At 40.9% G+C, this 20,829-nt stretch overlaps 1 protein-coding gene across 8 annotated transcripts in view; it reads left to right on the plus strand.

The window, feature by feature from the left end:
- LRCH2 (leucine rich repeats and calponin homology domain containing 2) overlaps positions 1-20,829 on the plus strand; it is a 97,235-nt gene that overhangs the window by 53,694 nt on the left and 22,712 nt on the right. For 7 of the 8 annotated variants that reach the window (XM_037908542.2, XM_043522941.1, XM_037908543.2 and 4 more), the window contains 4 exons: positions 3,280-3,348; positions 9,092-9,140; positions 10,859-10,975; positions 19,784-19,828. In XM_037908542.2, coding sequence (XP_037764470.1) covers positions 3,280-3,348; positions 9,092-9,140; positions 10,859-10,975; positions 19,784-19,828 — 280 coding nt within the window. Of the gene's footprint in view, positions 1-3,279; positions 3,349-9,091; positions 9,141-10,858; positions 10,976-19,520; positions 19,554-19,783; positions 19,829-20,829 lie in introns of those variants that run through there. The other variant, XM_037908544.2, reaches the window with a different exon arrangement.

Consider the following 20,829-nt stretch of genomic DNA (forward strand, 5'->3'; position numbering starts at 1 on the left):
TTTTTTTCATTCACCACAACTGACTTCACCAGACCTAAGCAACCAACCTGAAATTTCAAGTATTATATCTTGCCCTAGATAACAATTTTCTACAAAGTTCCAAGATGGAGGGAGTGGGCAACCAGTAAAAAACCACGTGGGGTACAAGAATTTCAGTATTTGGATATGAAAGGAAGAGCCATATGTAAAGATGAGATACTGCCTTCAAAGGAATGGGGTCCTTCTGCCTATTGATTTTTGAGTCCGTCTGAATTCCTTACCCCACTTGCAAGGCCCACCAAGTTCCTGTACACCTGGCATATTCTGCAGTGACTCCTGTCACTGAGCAATTTTTGAGTGTTTTAATCTAAGGGGACTTCCAGGCAATAATCTTTTAACATCCAGTTAAGGTTTCATTTGACTTGGAAAACTCTTGAAAACTCTTAAGAATGTAGTGTATTAGAGAGCCTACTAATGCCAAGTGAAGATTCCACATTATTTAAAAACAAAACCTATTAAACTTTGGGAAGTGAGCACAGGTAACGTCAGGCCCCCATCATCCCTTCTAATCTGAAGTTTGGAGAAGATGCTGTACTTGTAATGTCTGTCAATGGGAGACTGAAAATCTGAGTGATTTTCATTTACCATGCAATAACTAAACTTCATGATGTTGGTCAGGTGGACATTGTATACACTAATTCGGTGTACAGCAAAATTTGTGTAATTCTCAGGACATGAGATCTTTTTAAACAGGAGAAAATGATGGTACTCGTGCTATATGTCTTGCAAAGAAATACTGAAGTACTCTTCTAGTGATAAATAAGGCCAGATTCCCTTCAACTACTGATTATGTATTATAAAGAGCAAGGGTTGAGTGTGAAGAGATGTGATGTGGATGGAAATGGTGGAATCTGTCCTGGTAGCATCACTCTGAGAATAACATAAGTTAAGAATTTGTGAGTGACTTGACGCATTCATTTTGCATACGCCCTGCAGTTTGTTGGTTTTTTTTTATAAACTGGAATCTTAGTTTTGGAGTTACAAAGCTTTCTATTGTCTGGTGGCTGGTTTGTTTTTTTGAGAAAAATATAATGATCTTGGGGGTGGGGGCGGGCAGGGCAGCAATGTTTGGAATGAATGAATGACTTTCTCCAGTTCAGAGAATTTTACCTTGAACTGTTGGGTTTGGAAACTTAGTAAATATAGATTCATTAACTTCCATGCAGTTTTATAAACAGGCTGTAGACAACATTTTCCCAGTGAACCTGCAAAAATCCATTTAGCTCTGTCATTCAGTCTCACAGGAAATTCAAAAGGCCCTGACTAGTCAAACATCCAACCACTAATCTGAGAGATACTGAACTTGCTATTACTTACCAGTAGATTTACTCTAAGAGTTCATTTTTGAGTATACTGTTCCAGACTATTTTCAATACTAGAAAAAGAGATCTGAATTTATTTTTAGGAAGTAGAGTATTCAAAATATATTTGAACATCCATATAAATGTCTTGGTTTTTAATAATTGGAAGCATCAGTGACTTATATCATTAATGGAAATAGCTTCAACCAGCAAAAATGCGCACATCGTTAGTATTTAATATGTCAAATGGCTTATTTCTAAAACTGCGTGTCTGTCTTACATGAAATCATTTTATCTACAGTGACAGTTTCAGTCGTGGCATCAAAGTTATTAAGTGATTCAAATTATTTCATTTTTTTAATCTTTCATTTTATTCCAAGGATCTTATCTTGCCATCAGTATCCTCTAAATTGTCCACTGACTTCAGTGGAATAATTTCCTGAAAACTAATGATCCTAAAATGGTTTCATTATTTTACAGTATTTGCTATATCACATAGCACAAACATTGCATCCTTATGTAAGTATTTGTTCTGGAGAATTAGAATTTCTTTTTCCTACCTCAAAACACCCCAAAATATTCAGTCCTTAAAGATTGAATATCGGGAATGTGGACTGGAGGGAGTAAATTTTCCAGTTTGAGTTCAGTCTGCATGACTTTATCGAGTTAAATGAGATTTGCATAGTCACAACACAATACAACACTTACCCTGTCATTGAAAAGTATTTGTAGTACCATTAAGCTGAGCCACCTATGATGCGGGTGAATGAAAGCCTGGGATACAAGTCAGTTAAAATTAATTCACTGCTACTAAAGACAGTTGTAAGAGAATGATTGATCTGTGACTTAAAATGTAGGTGTCTGTTTCACTTTTCCAATTTTACTGTTTATCCTTCTCGTACATAGTTGTTTTTATTATCATTATTATCATAATCATCATTATGACTGAGTTCTAGGTTTTTGTGTAATTTAAGAGTACGCTTTGTTCTCAATCCTGCTCACCATGAAATCGATGGAGTATTACAGTGCAATATTTTCTGTTCTAAGAATTCAAAAATCCCGAGTCCAACCCCAAAATAGCATGAGACTTGCTTGAAAATCGTTCAGTTAAAAAAAATTGCTCTGTTTATTGGTTTGCTTTCTGTCTTTTTAATCCTTTAAGGGGGGCAGCCCCATCTCCTTCTACCCTGTGTGTGATTGTTTCAGGGTAATAATCCGCCCCTAAATGCACACGCAGGCATAGACCACCAGCTGTTTTGAGGGTGACTCCAGTTGCTCATTCCAGGATTGAGGAGGGTAATCGCCATTTTATTCATCACCATTCTCCCCATCGTTGTTCTGACTCTCCTGCCCTCCCCCCAGTTCTCTCAGCCTTTCCCGCAGTCTCCTGCTCAAAACCCCACTGCCAGTCTCCCGTTCGTTTTTACATTTCCCCTGCTCTCCATGCTGTGCCTCACTAGCCATCTGTACGTTCTTCCTGACCGCTCCCACTCTTCATTTCCATGTCCCACTGTCTCCTGTCTTTGCCACTTTGGGTGAATAGTGACTGGGCCTCAAAGCTGAAGGCTGCCTGGCTTTAAACCCAATGAGAACAGTTGATGTGGTGGCCTCTTGTGTAAAAAAATGAGGAAGGAGACCTAGCTTTTTCTGAGATCGTAAAGAGTTGGGTTTTGGTTTGGTTTTGTTTTTTAAAGAAATACCTACTATTGCAAGACTTGAGAGAGCATAGAAGTTGGAAACTCTGCTGTTGACTTCGGTGGAAGTATGACTGGGCTCTGGGTTTTCTTTATATAAGCACATTCAGTTTCTATGTAAAATATGCCACTTAAATATTCAGAGTGTTTATTTGGTAGGGAAGCGTTTAATGGAGAAGGTGCTGTATGCTTTAAAGAGGTTGCTAACAAGAGAGCTGTCAGATAAGTGTGTGTTTTCTTTGTAGGCTTCTTAATCATTCGACCTCAGTAAACACAAGAAACAGGCCAAAGCAGACCGTGGAATCTGAAAAAAGGTATAAAATTTTTATTGCTTTCTTTCATAGTACTGAAATAAGATGTTTTTTTGTGGTGGTCATTTTATACAGGGTAGGGATGAAGGATCAGTGAACAATGAGGACTGAATTCTGCCCTTGAATGTTTGTGAATAACTCTTGTTGACTTTTGTGGGAGCCTCACACTCCTTCCAGTGACAGAATTTGGATGTGAAAGAAAACTGTTGGAATAATAATACCAGAGCACTTTTTAGCTGTGCTGGGGTTTTGTTGTTCTCCTTGAAGAAATTATTTTTTGTTTAATTCTGGTATAACGTGATCATTAAGACATTGAAAGAAATCTGATGAGGTTCAATAAGGATAAGTGCAGAGTCCTACACTTAGGATGGAAGAATCCAATGCACCGCTACAGACTAGGGACCGAATGGCTAGGCAGCAGTTCTGCGGAAAAGGACCTAGGGGTGACAGTGGACGAGAAGCTGGATATGAGTCAGCAGTGTGCCCTTGTTGCCAAGAAGGCCAATGGCATTTTGGGATGTATAAGTAGGGGCATAGCGAGCAGATCGAGGGACGTGATCGTTCCCCTCTATTCGACACTGGTGAGGCCTCATCTGGAGTACTGTGTCCAGTTTTGGGCCCCACGCTACAAGAAGGATGTGGATAAATTGGAGAGAGTCCAGCGAAGGGCAACAAAAATGATTAGGGGTCTAGAGCACATGACTTATGAGGAGAGGCTGAGGGAGCTGGGATTGTTTAGTCTGCAGAAGAGAAGAATGAGGGGGGATTTGATAGCTGCTTTCAACTACCTGAAAGGGGGTTCCAAAGAGGATGGCTCTAGACTGTTCTCAATGGTAGCAGATGACAGAACGAGGAGTAATGGTCTCAAGTTGCAATGGGGGAGGTTTAGATTGGATATTAGGAAAAACTTTTTCACTAAGAGGGTGGTGAAACACTGGAATGCGTTACCTAGGGAGGTGGTAGAATCTCCTTCCTTAGAGGTTTTTAAGGTCAGGCTTGACAAAGCCCTGGCTGGGATGATTTAACTGGGAATTGGTCCTGCTTCGAGCAGGGGGTTGGACTAGATGACCTTCTGGGGTCCCTTCCAACCCTGATATTCTATGATTCTATGATTTTACAGCAATGTATTTTGCTGTAGGTCTGTTTTTTTCACACTGTTGAACATGATTATCAGAAAGTTCTTATTCTTTCAGCCATGAGTTCATAAAATGATAAGTACTCTGGATGGCTGTGTGCCCTTTGCTGTGTCACTACTCTACTGGGTGACCTTATCTGCCTTTTGTGATGAGAGACCCAAACTTTACTTATACCAGTGTTGATAAAGGGGTGTGTTTTTTTAGGAAACAAAGGCCAGATTTTCTTGGTGTCTGCTAATACCACCATCTGACTCTCAGTCCCCAGCAGCAGAAAACCAATACAAGGGGGGTGAGGGATTGTGCAGAGTAAGGTTCTCACAGCTGAGAGTCTGGTTGAGGAGCTGATCCAATGGAAAACTTGGGGGTTCAGCAGCTAGCAGAGAGGCCTGCTCTTCCCAGGCTTGATTTTTCTCTCCTCTTGGTCCCTTGGTTTGCACTTCCCTGCACCATTGGAGCTGAATTGAATTCTAGTATCTTACCGAAGTATCTAACATTCATATGGTTTGGGTTGCTCAGATTCCGTGGCTAAAGTTCAGTTATAAACTGAAGAATTTTGTTCTATATAACTAAAAGCTTACACCAGTTCCTCAGATAATGCATGTTTGAAATACTGGGGAATGAACTGCATATTTATCTTTCACTTTTTCTTCCTGTGAATGGTATGTGCCTCCTATATTTTGTAGTAACATCCAAGATTATTCTGACAGAAGTCAGTGAAAATAGCTTTAACGCTTTGTTTCCTTGCCACGTTTGTCAGGCTGTGTGTGTAGTCAGTTTCACTGCCCTTTTTAGTCAGTTTGTCAGTTTCTTTCGGGTTGAGAGGAACAGATAATAGGTAAAATTTTTATAAAGCATTTTAAAGAAAAAACTCAGAATGCTCTCTTTGAAAGGGTGCCCTATCAAAAGAATTCATTTTAATTTGCCAATTTTAAAAGAATGCAAGTTGACCGTGTCCCTTGGATGTCAGTTTTGTTTAATTTTGGCATGTCCCTAATGGAAAGCTCTCGCAGCCATTGAGTTTAATTTACCATTTTTATTCTTTGAAATATAGTCAGGTTAGTTTCTTATCTATAGTGGGAATAACTTGGGGGTAGGTGTGGAATTTCTCACTTTGAACATTTAAGTAGAACTTGAAAAATTAGTTTTGGTGTTTAAAATTACTAACAGTTTAAGTTAAAAACATTTCTAGATGGTGTAAACAGTGCATTTCCAAGTTATTTAGGAATTAACGTTGAGCAGTAAACTGAAAGCAAGCCTTCTTTTAATCCTAAATTTTGTTTGTTTTTTCTAGGGATACTGTTGGTTTGCTAGTGTTCTTTAATGGAGGTTTTTGCTGTTTGCAGCTGCTAATATACATTTCCCAACTGTAAATAGTCAGAAGCATCAGGAGTGGAAAAGCTACTCTGCAGATCATATCAGTGAATAATGCCAAATCCTAAACCCAGTTACTGGGCAGGGGAGAGCACAATTACTTGGTATATTCAGGAGCAATCATGGGGGGAAGGCCCTCTTCATAAGGTAGATTTTAACTAGCATATTTTTGTCTGTGTTTGAACCAGTCCTAGGCAGAGGACCAATAGATATGCTATTTCTAACAAACAAATTTGTCAGAGACAAACTTCCCTTGTAATGTCAGAGGGAACAGTTTTTAACAGGAAAATTGGAGCCCCAGAATCTGTGAAAACATAACCCTCTCCTCAGTAACCTAGTCTGTAACTAACAGGGTTTACTTCAAGGAAGGAATAATCAATGCAAGTAGATGGAACTTAAAAACAGGATCTTTGTTTCCTATTAAATGTTTGCAGTGATAAATGGAAAGGCAGAAAGGAAATAGCTATACAGTAAAATTTTCTCTAAATATAATTGTTTTTCAGTGCTTTCTATTCAGATTGGATTTCCTTGGTGAATAGGTCTATAAATGATAAATACATATCTAAGTGATTTAAAAATTGTGTATGATATATCTCACACAGGACTGGTTCCAAGCATCTTAACGTATATTGTACCTTTTGAAAAAGGTACATTATCCATGTATAAACCAAAAATGAGTTCTTACAGGGTTCAGTCACCGGCTTGCCATCCTGGGAATTAGGTCCAGCCAGGCCTTGTTCCCTCCCCTGGTGGTGTCTCTTCCTTTGTCCTCTCACCCTGTGGACCCCTCTCACTCCAGGAACCGCAGCCGCCTCTTCATGACTCGGCCCCTCCGGCCAGCTGGCCATACTTGATTTTCCCCCATTCTGGGTTATCAAAGTCCCTCTTGACAAATGGGTTCAGGCAGTTTTCTTGCTCAATGCCCTGCTGGTGCCACTTCATCAATGTCTGGTAGGGGGACCTGGGTGTGCTCTTTATTCCGGGTCCTGGCTCAGGGGCCCTGTCATCGGCAGCCAAGGTTTGACCTATCCCATACCTTGCTGCTTTCCCCCGAGCCTTGTCCTACCTTCCAAGCCCCACCCCCCTCCCCCCCAGGTTTGTCAGCCTCCCAATTCCCTCTTCCCAGGGAGTGACTTTGGACTATCCTCTATAGCCCAAACCACACCTCCCTTCACGCAGGGAGTCACTACAGACTACTTCCATGCAGTCCCCTCTGTTGCCAGCTTCCTGGATTATATAGGCCCCACCTGTTCCTGCCCAGCTGAGCTCCCTGTCTCCTCCAGGTACAGCCTGGGCACTTAATTGGCTCACTTAGCCATCTTAACCCTCCCAGGCCTTTCATTGGGTGAACACTGCATCACAGGGTTGTTTCTGGTTCATTGTTTATGTGCATTACTGTTTTTACTCCTTAGATTTTCTAATGCAATTATCCTAAAAATTAGGATTTTAACTGAACCTATAATGGCCCACAGCAGAAATTTTGCAGCCTGTTTCCCAAACTGCAACTTGCATTTGCCTGCGACATTTATAGTTTTGCTCCCCGGAACAGTACTGTAGAAAGATCATATATCTCATGTCTATTTTTAAATCTACCTGCTAAAAGTCTTGGCAGAGCATATAGCAACTTTGTAGCTACTGCAGTTATTTCAGAAATAGCACCTTGTCATCAGAAATGATTTGCTGCTTTTTTATCCTTCACTTTCCATTGTGTTGTATTCAGTGATGTCGTATTGTATGACGCAACATCATAATCCAGTTGTCCACTTCTGAGCCACACTACAGCCCCTGGGAATTTATATACCAGCCTGTTTCAGGGCTAAGGCCTTGTGTGAGGGTGATGAACATCTTACAGGCCTGAGTCACTACATAAATTAATTCTTATATTTAGGGTACAGAGGGGAATTCTACTTGATATCTTTTATTCTTGGCTACATCTGTAAGGTAACAACTTTGAGTAGTCTACTGACCTTTGTCAAACACCACGTCTTATGTAAGATGCCAGGTTCAGGAGGGCAGTACTACAATAGCTTGAGGAAGACAGAAACAAAATAACAGGCTATGCACAGCTCTTACATAGTAGGAGCAGAAATCACAAGTTGCCTACCCATCTAGCTGTTACCAGGTTGTAGATGACTGTAACTGTAGCCCACTGTTTGGTGAGTGCTATGTATCCCACCCTGTGCACAGTCCTCAAAAGAGAGGATCTCTTACAGCCCACAGCTACTGTGTCTGGTTCTTCAGCTCAAGATGGGACTCACGCTTTCAGCTCTGGAGGTCCCTGGTTCAGTCCCCAGTGTCAGCCAAAATGGTTCCTGATAAGCATTACTGAAACAGTGAGTTTTAAGTAGCAACTTGGAAGGAGGATTTTGTTCAAAGAATTTAAAAAGATACCAACTTTAAGCTCATTTTTTGAAATTGAATAATACAAGTCGTTTCAAGTACTATATCCACCCGTTAGTGCCCCTGTGAACTTTTGAGGTTCTACAATTTAATTTTCCTCTCTTCTAAAATGTTTCTCTGCCCTGTTGCTGTGTGAAGGACCCACACACACACACGAAAACTGACCATACAGGGCAAACAGTGAAACTGGCTATATACAGGGCTGGTACAGTCACAAAGTAAAAACTCTGGAAACGATAGAGAAATTGTTACTCTGAACTTTCAGTTGTAGTAATCTTAGATGTACTTAATATTCAATGTAAAAAAACAAACAAACAAAAAACACGTGTGCTTAAACTGAAAGTGCCCTTTTAAAATGGCATTAGAACAGACTTTATTTTTACTGTTAATTTTCAATAAAGTGTGTGTCTGGTTTTTGAAGAAAGGAAGTAACGGAATTCCCCAAGTAATATTTTAAAGATAAATGTTATCCAGTTATCGTATGTATTGGAAATAAACTTTGAAAATGGTAAGCATAGCATGCTAAAACTATAAAGGAGCTTGAAATGGATCTGGAAGCAAAAATCTCAGATTTCATTACATTTTAATCAAATGCTCATAAAATTACTTTTGACAGTATTGGTTATAAAATTGTTAGGCAACGCACAAAACATCAAAACAGTGTTGATAACAATGTGTATTTTTAACACTGCATTCTGACCTCAACAAATCCTCTTAAAATATCAGATTTCTATATTAGTATAAAATATTTTGGAAGTCTTGTTATTAATGTGTAAAAAGTAGTAACATAGTTAGTAAAACCAAGAAAATACATATTCAAATAGTGGTGTTTTTTTAAGTGTCTCAACAGATGAAATAAATTCTCCAGTGTCTCCTTACAGATGGCAGGTAAATATGTGCATGTAAAACTGTAGAACCCTTATTAGCCCTTGATAATCATTTTATCCACAGATGTACTACTGGTGTAGCATAACTTGCATCATGTTTGTGTTCACATATGTATTTGTTTGCAGATACCAGTAAATGTATGTACATAATTGTGGTTGCAAATGTAAAGGTAATCTAAAAATGTCCCTTTTAATGCAGACTTCATTTTTTTTCCGCCAAATAATACTTATATTAATTTAAGATCTTTGTACTGCTTCTAAGGCATTATGGGTCTTAATTTTGCCCTGCTTTATTCATCTATAATTTCTTTGTGTTGTGTGTATCAGATTTTCTGTTTTCTCAGTTTTTAAATAGTCCTTATGCTGCAGATCAGGGATGGCCAACCTGTGGCTCCAGAGCCACATGCAGTTCTTCAGAAGTTAAAATGCGGCTCCTTGTCTAGGCACCGACTCCGGGGCTGGAGCTACAGATGCCAACTTTCCAATGTGCCAGGGGGTGCTCACTGCTCAGCCCCTGGCTCTGCCACAGATCCTGCCCCCACTCCACCCCTTCCCTGAGCCTGCCATGCCCTTGCTCCTCTCCTTCCCCCGCCCAGCCTCCTGCATGCCATGAAACAGCTGATTGGGAGGTGTGGGGAGGGCTGCCGGTGGGTGGGTGGCGCTGGGGGGGGGAGGGGCTGAGGGGGGCTGCTGACATATTACTGTGGCTCTTTGGCAATGTACACTGGTAAATTCTGGCTCCTTCTCAGGCTCAGGCTGGCCACCCCTGTTATAGATCTCTTGTTGTTTTTATGCCTAAGTAGGAAACACATCAAAGTGCTGTGAAATGTTTGTGATCAAACTCAAAATGTTTGGTTGTAGATTTTAATTCAGTGTTTGTTTTACGTTCATTTTATGGTGCCCTTAGGTGGTAATACAAAAACAGCTTTAGAAATGTAGATTGATTTATATACATTGTCCTTGTAGGTAAATATTTCCTTTTGAATCATCTTCCTTTATATTTAGTAGATATGAAAACATTTAATTATTTAAATTCACTGATCTTTTATGAATAAGCCTTTTATTGTCTCCATCAAATTATTATATTAATTTACTTGTTGTAAAGATGGATATATGTATAGTGCCATCTATTGCATAGATTTCACTGTAGGTCAAAGTCCCAAGAAAATGCTTTTTAAAAAAAGAATATCAGTGGATAACTGACCTGATGTGTAAAATTACGCACACCTCCATTTGCATGCACAGTGACTCGCTGCGTGCTCAAATGCGGTAATCACACATGAATAGCTGGTCACAAATCTACCTTTCTATTTGCATGCCTATTAGTGGTAAGTGTATACAAGTTCAGCACATGTCTAATTTGTGAAAATCAGGCCCTGCATGGATAATGAAGAAAGCTGTGCTTTAAAAAATGATTAAGTAACAATTTAAGGCCATCGTTAAACTTATACCCTCTCCCATATATAACTTATTTTAGAATCTTGAAATGTAAGAAGTGCTGTTTGTAGAAGTGACATGTACCAGAGATTGGTGAAATTACAGTGCTGCAAAACTGAAGTGTAACAGAGGCAAACAAGGCCCAAGATAAATAGTATTTTTAGTTAAACCAACTTTTCTGTTCAAATTTACCTCTGTAATATAATTTCAGTGTCCTCATAATCCATGCTAATGCTTAATGTTTAAATCCTTGCTGTCTAAAACCGTTGTTGAAATTTGCAGCCACTAGAAAATCAAAAGGATCTGACAGATGAGCAGCACTGGCCAGAAACACAGCCTGTTATCTGGCAGAATGAAGAGAGGAGAAGGAGCAAACAAGTTAGAAAGGAATATTTCAAGGTATTATATACTTATTTTTTCATTTGCTGCTCTTTTTGCTCTTTGAAGAACTAATGTTTCTAGGAAGACAATGTATTTAGCTTAATTGTCACCAGACTGGTGTGATACAAACTGATAAATTTATCTTCTGGTTCACGGTCTGCTGCAATTTATAGAAGTAAATGTGTGTGTGTATCATCTAATTAAATACATATTAACAAACACTATTTTGAAATACTGTGTTTTAGCATGAAATATTAAAATACTATGGGCTCTATTTCTTGTTTGCAAGATACACAGGTGTGTTTCTTGGGTAACTAAATGAAGGGGCTTTCTCTTCTAACTTGCATGTGAGCTATATTCTCCCTTTGGTTCAATCCTGTTAGATTAATACATATGCTTTCAGGACAATTTGAGAGTGCAGGAAAACTGGAAACATTTGGCTGAGTGAGGAAATGCTTATTATTCCTCTTATCTTCAATAGAAAATGTAAACTTAAAGCTGTGTTCTGAAGGCAGAGAATAAAACCTAACCTAGAATCCTTCCAAACATCCATCATTTCTTCTCCTCTTCCCCGCGCCTCAGGCTTAAAACCACAAAAAAATATTCAAAACTATTTTAAACAAATGTTTATGCTCAATTTGGTATTTTTGCAGAGTCTGAGAAAGGTGTATAGCACATCTTAAATCAGTTGCCATATCCTAGTACAGTATGCTAATATCACCCTTACCTGGTTGATTTAGTAACTGTCTTACTGCTCTAACGTGAGGGTGAGAGAGAGGAAATACTCGGAAATTGTTTCCCTTTGTTTGCAATGTGCATGAACGGTCACAAGATGTCAGTGTCTGCATGATGCAAAACAGGCACAAGATCACAGGCAACAGAGCAGGTGTCAGTTTTTCCCCCCAGCTTCTGGAGATAGTTGTGGTGTTTTTTGAGAAGTTTCAGATTAGCCCTACTAGCTGTAAAGGTGTGACCGCAGGTCTAAATAAACTGAATCCAATAGCACATTTCTTCTTTGAGTGCCAGTGCCTCTGTATAGTCAGCTGTGAATACATATGTGCTCCATCCTCCTGAAACCGGAGAATTATTGCAAATAGTGTCCGTCAGTCCACACCTGTGCCCCTGTGCTGCACGCTGAGGATATAAGGGGTGAGGCTGACAGACCGCCTCTTTCTTAGCAGCGCATGGCCTGAGGCAGAATCCTCCAATGTCCAGAGCTGATACTTCGTTATAATCTTTCCAATCTCCCAGCATGGGACTTAGATTATGTCTAGGATACCAGGTTTCAAAAACCATGTCTCCTCCCCTTGCTCCTTTTTTGGCCAGCGACGATAACCATTACTGCCTCGGAGAAGCTCATATTTCCATTAAATGCAATATCTGCTGTGCTTTTCTGCGATATCTTTGGCTTCGGAAGCACCTTATGGAGTACAGCAAGGCTCCAGTCAGGCCCAGGCTGGGGAGACCTCCCGGTACATCATCCAGAATTGGCGACGAGTGTGTCCCCTAGTACTATATGTGACTCTGGAGCAGAGAGCGGGGCAGGTAAGGACTGTTTGGCTGGGCCCCCTGATGAGAGTAAGGGGTGCACTCAAACATAAAAGCAGATCCTCTCCTAGACCTTCTAGGAGGGGAGATCCCTCCCCACCCCTGTCCGTGGTAGAAGGGGAAGATAAGCAGGATCCATCGGTACCACTGGTTCTGACAGGGATATTGTCCTTTGCTCTTGATGAGGTGGATGCCCCAGCCTCTCCCTCTCCATTGGACAATCATAGACTGTTCCAGGAGCTGTTAAGGAGAGAGGTAGAACAGCTCAAAATCTCCTTAGAAGAAGTCCAGGATTTTCAGCATACGTTCCTGAGTATCCCCCAGTCGGCGGGCTCTGGTTGGGTTGCTCTCCCAGTAAATGAAGCCATGCTAGGGAAATACACATGAACTAGGGAAATATGAAAAAAAATAAAAAAAAAATACAATATACATAAACTAGGGAAATACAGTCTTGATGGAGCTATTATAACGTTATAAGATAATGGAGCTATTACAAGGTTCATAACTGGTTGGAAAATCATTTCCAGAGACTAGTTATTCACAGTCAAGTTGGAAGGGCATATCAGTTTGCAGTAGGACACATCAGAGAGTGTGAAAAATGTACCCAAACTAACGGCGGTGTGTGTGTACACACACAACATTACCCTCACATAATACGTTGAGAACAATAAGGGTAGGGAACTGTCTGAGAATCAGAACTCATCTCCTTGTGGTGTTTAGACTAAAGCTTTGTCTACACCTAAAAGCCTTGTCAATATAGCTATATCAGCAAAACCTTCCCAGTGCAGACACAGTTATACTGGCCAAAAAGGGCTTTTGCCAGTATAGCTTATATTAGTTTGGTGAACAAAGTAAACTATACCAGCAAAAGCACTTTTTTAATGCTGTAACGGTGTCTACCCTAGTTCCAGTGATATGTAGTCTGTTAATCCACCCTGTCTTATCCCGTTGTACCAGAAAAAGCTAGGTCAGCCATGTATGTGTGTATCACCTTTGAATTTGTGCTTAACTTATATAGCATCATACTTTCATACAGTGGTCTGTGCCCGTTTTGTCCTGTTCTTCTCTGCACATGTAGTTGATTCCGTTCTGTATACTTGATTTCCTGATGTCTTTTTACATTATTTCTCTGTGTGTGTGTGTGTGCGTGCTCTACAGAATGAGAGTATGGTAGGTGACAGCTATGTCTATATGCTTGTTGATACTTATTGAACTTTGGAGTTCAGCGTTCTGAATTGTTTTGTACTGGTGGGCTGCTGTGCAATATGTTACCTCAGTAGAGCCTCGTAGTGCTTTGGTTTACATCACTGCACATATGGATGTGCTTTCCGTCATATGAGATCTCATGTTGGCATTACTGTCAAGAGTGAAAAGGGCTTTTCTTTCTCACTGCAACACATCCTGGCTATACATTTCTGCATTTCGTAACTAACCATCACATTGTCATTCTGGATAGAATTCTTTGCATGGTTAAATCAGTGGCCTCCTCAGAAAAGATTTTTATTTGCTCAGCCAGTGTGGTGTCATCTGTAAAGTGATTGTGGCTGTGAAAACTACGATGACTGTAGTAGTATATGGCTGCTGAACACCATCTCTCTGAGAAGATTGTGTTGTGGAGATACCTCATTGGTCTTGCTCATCTTCTTTCTGTGTAGTCCGCTACCTATGTGAACGGCGTCTGGCTTTCTCAAGGCACTAGTTGCACACAGTACTTCCTAGTTTGGTATTTTGCAATTGTAGGATTATTTCTTCATGTACTTTTTTTTTGCTTTCCATTCACATTTGCTTTTTGGCAGGTTTAACCGTTTGTATGGCCCTTAGCTGAAATGACCATCAAAATTGCAAAAATTGTACTGAGAAAAATTTTTAATAGAATAAAACATACAGTGAATAGTTAGTCAATATTTCTTTTTGTTTTGTGCATTCAGTGTGGCCTCAGATCTCATTTAATGTACACCATTCAAACCCAGGTCCAATACAAAATAATTAATTTTCTATTGGGTGTTTCCTGTGATTCTGTCGTCATAGTATCTGAGTGTTTCCCAAACGTTAATGAATTTAGCTTCACAATATGCCTGAGAGATTAGGTGATATTATTAGTCTAATTTTACAGTTGGGGGATTTAAGCATAGAGAGATTAAAGCCAAAATTGTCATCTCCTCTAATTTTGGATGCCCAACTTAAAACACCGAGGTTCTGATTTTTCAACATACTTTGTACTTTGATAGGACTATATATGTTCAAAGTATAGTTCCAGTTGACTTCAGTTGCAGCTGTGTGTGCTGAACACTTCTGCAAATTAGAACCATTTATAGCTGAAATTAATATTAGTATATATCAGACTGAGGGAGACACCTAACATGGAAAAACTTCAGCTCAAATTGATATAGCTCTTGGGTGGGGCTGGAAACGCTGTTATTAAGGTTGCTCTACCATTGCTGTTATAAGACCCTGTTTTCAGTAGCTTATAACTTGGGCCAAATTTTTAACGGTCAGGCTGTAATTTTCCATGCCGGGTGTCTTCCGTAAACTGGTGGTGTTTGGGGGGGGAAGTGGTGTTTGTTTTTTTTTAATTGTAACTAAAATGTTTATCATTTCAAAGAACGTTGCTTTGCCCATGTTATAAAATTCTGGTGACCCTTTCTTTAAAAAATCTCTAGTGCTCCTGCTCTGGAATAGGGACTTGACATTTGACAGGATGGTGGCCTTTGTGTCCAGGATGTGCCTTTTGCTGTCCCCATGAAAATCTACCCAAATTTGGCCAAATTATAAGCCTTTGAAAAATTGCAGTTCACACATGCTCAGTAGAGACATCTTAAGTTTTAGCAGCGAGAAGCTCCGAAGGTGATCTCTGCACTGGGCATGCTCCAGCCCAGGGCTGAGCAGGAGTTTCCCTGCAATTGCAGTTATGGGTTGCTGCAGACTGTGCTGGGTCTAGGTCTGAGTGCCTGAGCTAAGAACAGGGATGCAGTCTTCTCTTTCCTCATATGACCCGTTCCCCATTCAGTGCATAGGATGATCCCCATGGGGATGAACCAGGATTGTCTAGTAAAGGAAGCTATTGTCTGTAGTCCCAGGCTTCATTTGTTGCAGAAGTTTAGAGGTGTGTAGTGAGTGAGGCAGAAGATTGCAGAAAGAATGGTTTCATAATTAAGGCAATTGAATTCTGCCCTTAATAATTTAATGGTTTTCGGCGTTTGACCTGCAGGATGCCTAGTTTCTCTGTGGCGGCCACTTTGAACCTAGACAGATTTGTCAGAACATTATAAGAGCATATACATAGACTTTCCTTATTAGAGTGGGCGCAACATTCACTAGGGTACAACACTCTCCCAGCGACCTCGGAATATGCAATGCCTTTTATTTTAGTAACATGACCTCTCCTCCATACTGGCAGGGAGGTCACCATTCTAGCTCGTTGTGAGTGAGGGATTCCCAGAGGCACTAGGAAACTGAACATTATGCTATGACCTGTCCAAGCCAGTCTTTGGACTCTCATTGATTCTTTGTTTCCCCATTCTTATGAAGGAGTAATGGTGAGATGGGGTCCCACGACTTCCATAAGGGCTGGGTGGACCCGGCCATCTAGGAGATTGGTTACAGTTCCCTATGTGGTAATGGCCAATGCTGGCCCTGCTCTCCAACAACTTTTCTTCAGTTCCTTTATTTTTGGTACCCTTAACAGGCTGGTGAATTCTTAACCCAGGTATTTTGTTATATCCAATGAGGTGGATACAGAGTGTGGCAGATCCTTTAAGGTCTCTAGGATTAGTTGACTGGCCCTATTAGTATTTAATCCTCCCTTTCACATGGCACACTACTTGCATCCTTCATCATGCACCACAGGGGCAGCAGGAATTCCCTCACTGTTACCCTTCAGTCCTTCTTCCTGTTCACCTGTGGAGACATTTAATATTGGCAAGCACTGGTTCAAACAGTGATACATCCCATACACAGGAAATACCTGCACTCCGGTGTCATGGGCCAGGATAATTTTCAATATCGAGTACTTCCTTTTGACCTCTCTTCAGCCCCAAAGGTGTTCTTAAAGCTTTTAGTGGTGTTGTCAGATCTTGGCTGCATGTCTGTGTTCTTTCAGGGTGCTGTCCCAGCTCTGCGCAGATAGTGGACAACAGCAGACCTAGATAGAACTGCTCAATAAGACCACAAGACTTGGTTTAGTAGCAAAGGCACATGGCCAGGTTTATTGCCAACGAATCATGGTCCTAGGTCCCCGGATCAATGTCTGCAGTTACACTAGCACCTGGATGCCCATGACAATGGACCAGCTCAATCAGTGGTGGGACTTTCCACTGCCCCCTAAGCCAGAGAAAGATGCGCCCTCTAAAGATCAATCTTTATACACCAGTACAAACAAGTTGCGTGATGCCCCTCAGACGTCGTTAGTTACTGCTCCCTGATGTGGTTTACCACCCATTACCTTGTACAGGTTGGTTCGATCAAAACATCTCTGTTCATCACACTGTCATCCTGACCTTATCTCTAAGAGGAGGTCAGTGTATCCTTGCAACATCTTCGGGGAGTGTGTTCCTACCATACATGGTGTCGGGGTGTTCTGGTACCACCCTTATGGGATGTGCTTGCGTGAGTGTCCTGTGCTTAGCACTTAGGAGTGTACATGTTTCTGCAGTACCAGCCCTGTTCTTGCCAGGTTCTGTGAGCCTGCACACAGGCAGAGCCTGACTTCCGCTAACTTTGCTTTATATTAGCAAGGCTTGACCACTATTTTTGTTGAAGTCTTAGGCCTCATAGTGGGCTTCTGATACAAGGCCTCTTGTCTCAGGCTTTCTTTCTACTACAAGTGGTGGTGGTTGCTTATCTTCAGTAAGAAGCAGTTTTAGTCTTCCTGTATCCAGTCTTACAAAGCAGTGCTAATTTCCACCCAGACAGCGCTCTCCCTCTTCCAGAATTGGGTCTCCAGCTAAATGTAAAGAAGTCCAAGATATTCCTCTAGAGTTCTGATGCCTTATCAAGGGTAAATCAATCAGAATCACTTACAGATGATGTGGTTCTATATCAGCAAACAGGAAGGAGCAATATCCCCTTCCCAGTACTCCGAAGCTATAAAATTATGGAACTGCTGTATAGCCAATCGGATTCAGATATCAGCTGCTTTCCTGGAGTCCAAAATGTCAAAGCCTGTTGCTCAGCAGGCACTCCTCCCAGGACTACGAATGGGAGTTGGACTCTCAAATCCTTCATGGAATATTTCAGAGATGGGGACTTCCACAGATGGATCTGTTCACCACATCCACCAACAGGAAGTTTCCCTTATTCTGCTGAAGAGGAGGCCTAAGTCGCCTCTCTTTGGGAGACACCCTTCTGCTTCCTTGGACAGAGGACCTGTTCTACACATTCACTCCAACACTACTAATGCTAAGAGTGATGAACAAGATCGGGCAAAACAAGACCAGGGTTATCCTTGTAGTACCGATCTGACCGACACAAGTTTGGTATCTTTACCTGCTTCACCTGTGTATCCAACTGGTGCTCAAGCTTCCAATGGTCCCTCAACTCCTCTCCCAGGATGCAGATCATGTGCTTCACCTCCACCTACAGGTCCTCCATCTCCAGGCATGGCTCCTAGTTGGTTCATGGGATTAGAATCCACCTTCTTGACAGGAGTACAAATATTATTAAACAGTAAAAGGGAGTTAACTCTAATTATTTACCTTCAGAAATGGAAGAGGTTCAACAGCTGGTGTCACCATCAGTGCCTGAAACTTCTCCTCCATCAGCCATGTTCGATTATCTGCTGGATTTAACAAATCAGGCCTATCACTTAGCTCTATTAAAGTTCATCTCACTGCAGTATCAGCTGTTCATTCCCCTCTCGAGGGATTTTCTGTTTTTGTGCACCCAATGTCATCGAGATTTATTAAGGTCTGGGTAATCTTTACTCACAGGTTAAGGATCCTGCTCAGACTTCAAATCTCATGGACCTCCGTTTTAGTCTATGGCGACCTGCTCCTTGCTTCACTTATCTATGAAGATGGCCTTTCTAGTAGATATCACGTCAGCCCTCAGGGTTGGAGAAATTGGAGCCTTGATGGTAGACCCCCACACAATATTTTTCCAGGACAAGGTCTCTGTGACTGCACCCAAAGTTCTTACCTGAGATGCTGTCGAATTTCCGTCTTAAACCAGTGTTTTTTCCTAAACCACGTAAATCTCAGCAGGAGCTTTCCCTTCAAATGTTGTTTGTATGATGTACATTGGCCTTTTATATGGATAAGACTAAACAATTTCGGAAATCACCTAGACTCTTTATCTCCATTGCTGAAAGGTCAAAGAAGTACATGATCTCTTCATGGAGACTACTGAGATGGATTTCTGGCTGTATTAGTGCTTGGTATGATGCAGCTGGTGCTTTGCCTCCCCAAAGGACTGTAGCACACTCTACAAGATCACAAGCAACTTCCACAGCATTACTCAAAAATATTCCAGCATCTGAGATCTGCAGAGCTGCTGCATGGGCTTCAGTGCATACCTTTCTCAACCCTATGCATTAGTCCACGCCGTCAGATCTGATGCAGCACTTGGTTCTGCTGTACTGTCTTCGGTCTTGGACTTGATTCCGAAGCTCGCTCCCTCCTAGTAAGCATACTGCTTGGGTGTCACCTGAAGTGGAGCACCCATGAGGACACTACTCAAAGAAGTAATTATGCAGTAACTGTAGTTCTTCAAGATGTGTCCCCCTATGGGTGCTTCACTACTGCCTTCCTTCCTCTCTGCTTCAGACTGTTCTTGTTAGTCATTCAGATACAGAAGAATTGAGGGCAGTTTGCCTGTATAGCCCTATAGGCCCTCAGAGTGTGGCACGAGGTTGTACAGAGGGCATGAGCGGGCCAAATGGACACTGCTAATGGAAAATCTCTGATCAAGGGCTGGAGAGGTGCATGTGCACCTGATGTGAAGCACCCATAGGGACATGCCTCTCAAAGAACCACTGTTACTTCACAAGGTGAGTAACCTTTTGTTTTTACTTCTGCAGCACTGCGAGCTTGGCAGCAGCCCTGTTACATAGGTAAGTAATGTGGATGGACAAAGGTAAGTAACATGACCTGCTTGGGATCACGTCAGGAGTCAGTGGCAGTCAGGACTAGAAATTGCTAACTCCTAGCCCCGAGCCCTTCACTATTTAAAAACGTTTACTGAATGATGCCTATCTGGCAATTTGACTGATAGAGATTCCATTTGATACAAATGAAACGCATGTTTCCTGTTTAAAAAACAAAACTTGTTTCTGTTTTGCAGTATAAGTCTTCCAGAAAGAGTTCAAGTGGAAATGAAAATGATGAGGTGAGACATGATAGTGGTAAAAAATACTTCAGAAAATTCATTTTGTTTGTATTACTGTAGCACCTAGGAATGTAGTCATGGACCAGGATCATGCTGTGCTAGGTGCTGTAGAAACATAACAAAGAGACTGTCCATGCCCCCAAAGACCTTACAATCTAAGTATAAAGCAAAAGACAACAGTTGCATACAGACAGATGGGAACACAAGGAAACAGACAATGAAGCCTGTGGGGGATTTTTACACTTTAGTGCCAGTATAGTACCGAACTAGTTCAGATATTAGATTGAACAAAGGCAATATATTTAATATATTAAATAGTTCAGATATTAGATTGAACAAAGGCAATATATACACTGCTATATATATACTGTACACAATCTTGGGTACTTCAGATGAAGTGACTCTTCCACAAAAAGCCTGTTAATATTTCCTTATGCTTTTTGCACCATATTATTTCCATAGCATCCATCAGCATGAAATGCTAATACTAGGGCTGTCGAGATTAAAAAAATTAATCGTGATTAATCACACGATTAATCACGCTGTTAATAATAGAATGCCATTTATTTAAATATTTTTGGATGTTTTCTACATTTTCAAGTATTGATTTCAATTACAACATGGAATACAAAGTGTGCAGTGCTCACTTTATATTTTTTATTACAAATATTTGCACCATAAAAAACAAAAAATAGTATTTTTCAATTCACCTACTACAATCTCTTTATCATGAAACTTTGAACTTACAAATGTAGAATTATGTACAGAAAAACTGCATTCAAAAACAAAACAATGTAAAACTTTAGAGCCTGCAAGTCCACTCAGTCCTATTTCTTGTTCAGCCAATCGCACAAACAAGTTTGTTTACATTTGCAGGAGATAATGCTGCCTACTTCTTGTTTACAGTGTCACCTGAAAGTGAGAACAGGCGTTCGCATGGCGGTGTTGTAGCCAGCGTTGCAAGATATTTACGTGCCAGATGCACTAAAGATTCATATGTC

Source organism: Chelonia mydas, chromosome 9 (assembly GCF_015237465.2).
Source record: "Chelonia mydas isolate rCheMyd1 chromosome 9, rCheMyd1.pri.v2, whole genome shotgun sequence".
NCBI classification, from domain to species: domain Eukaryota; kingdom Metazoa; phylum Chordata; order Testudines; family Cheloniidae; genus Chelonia; species Chelonia mydas.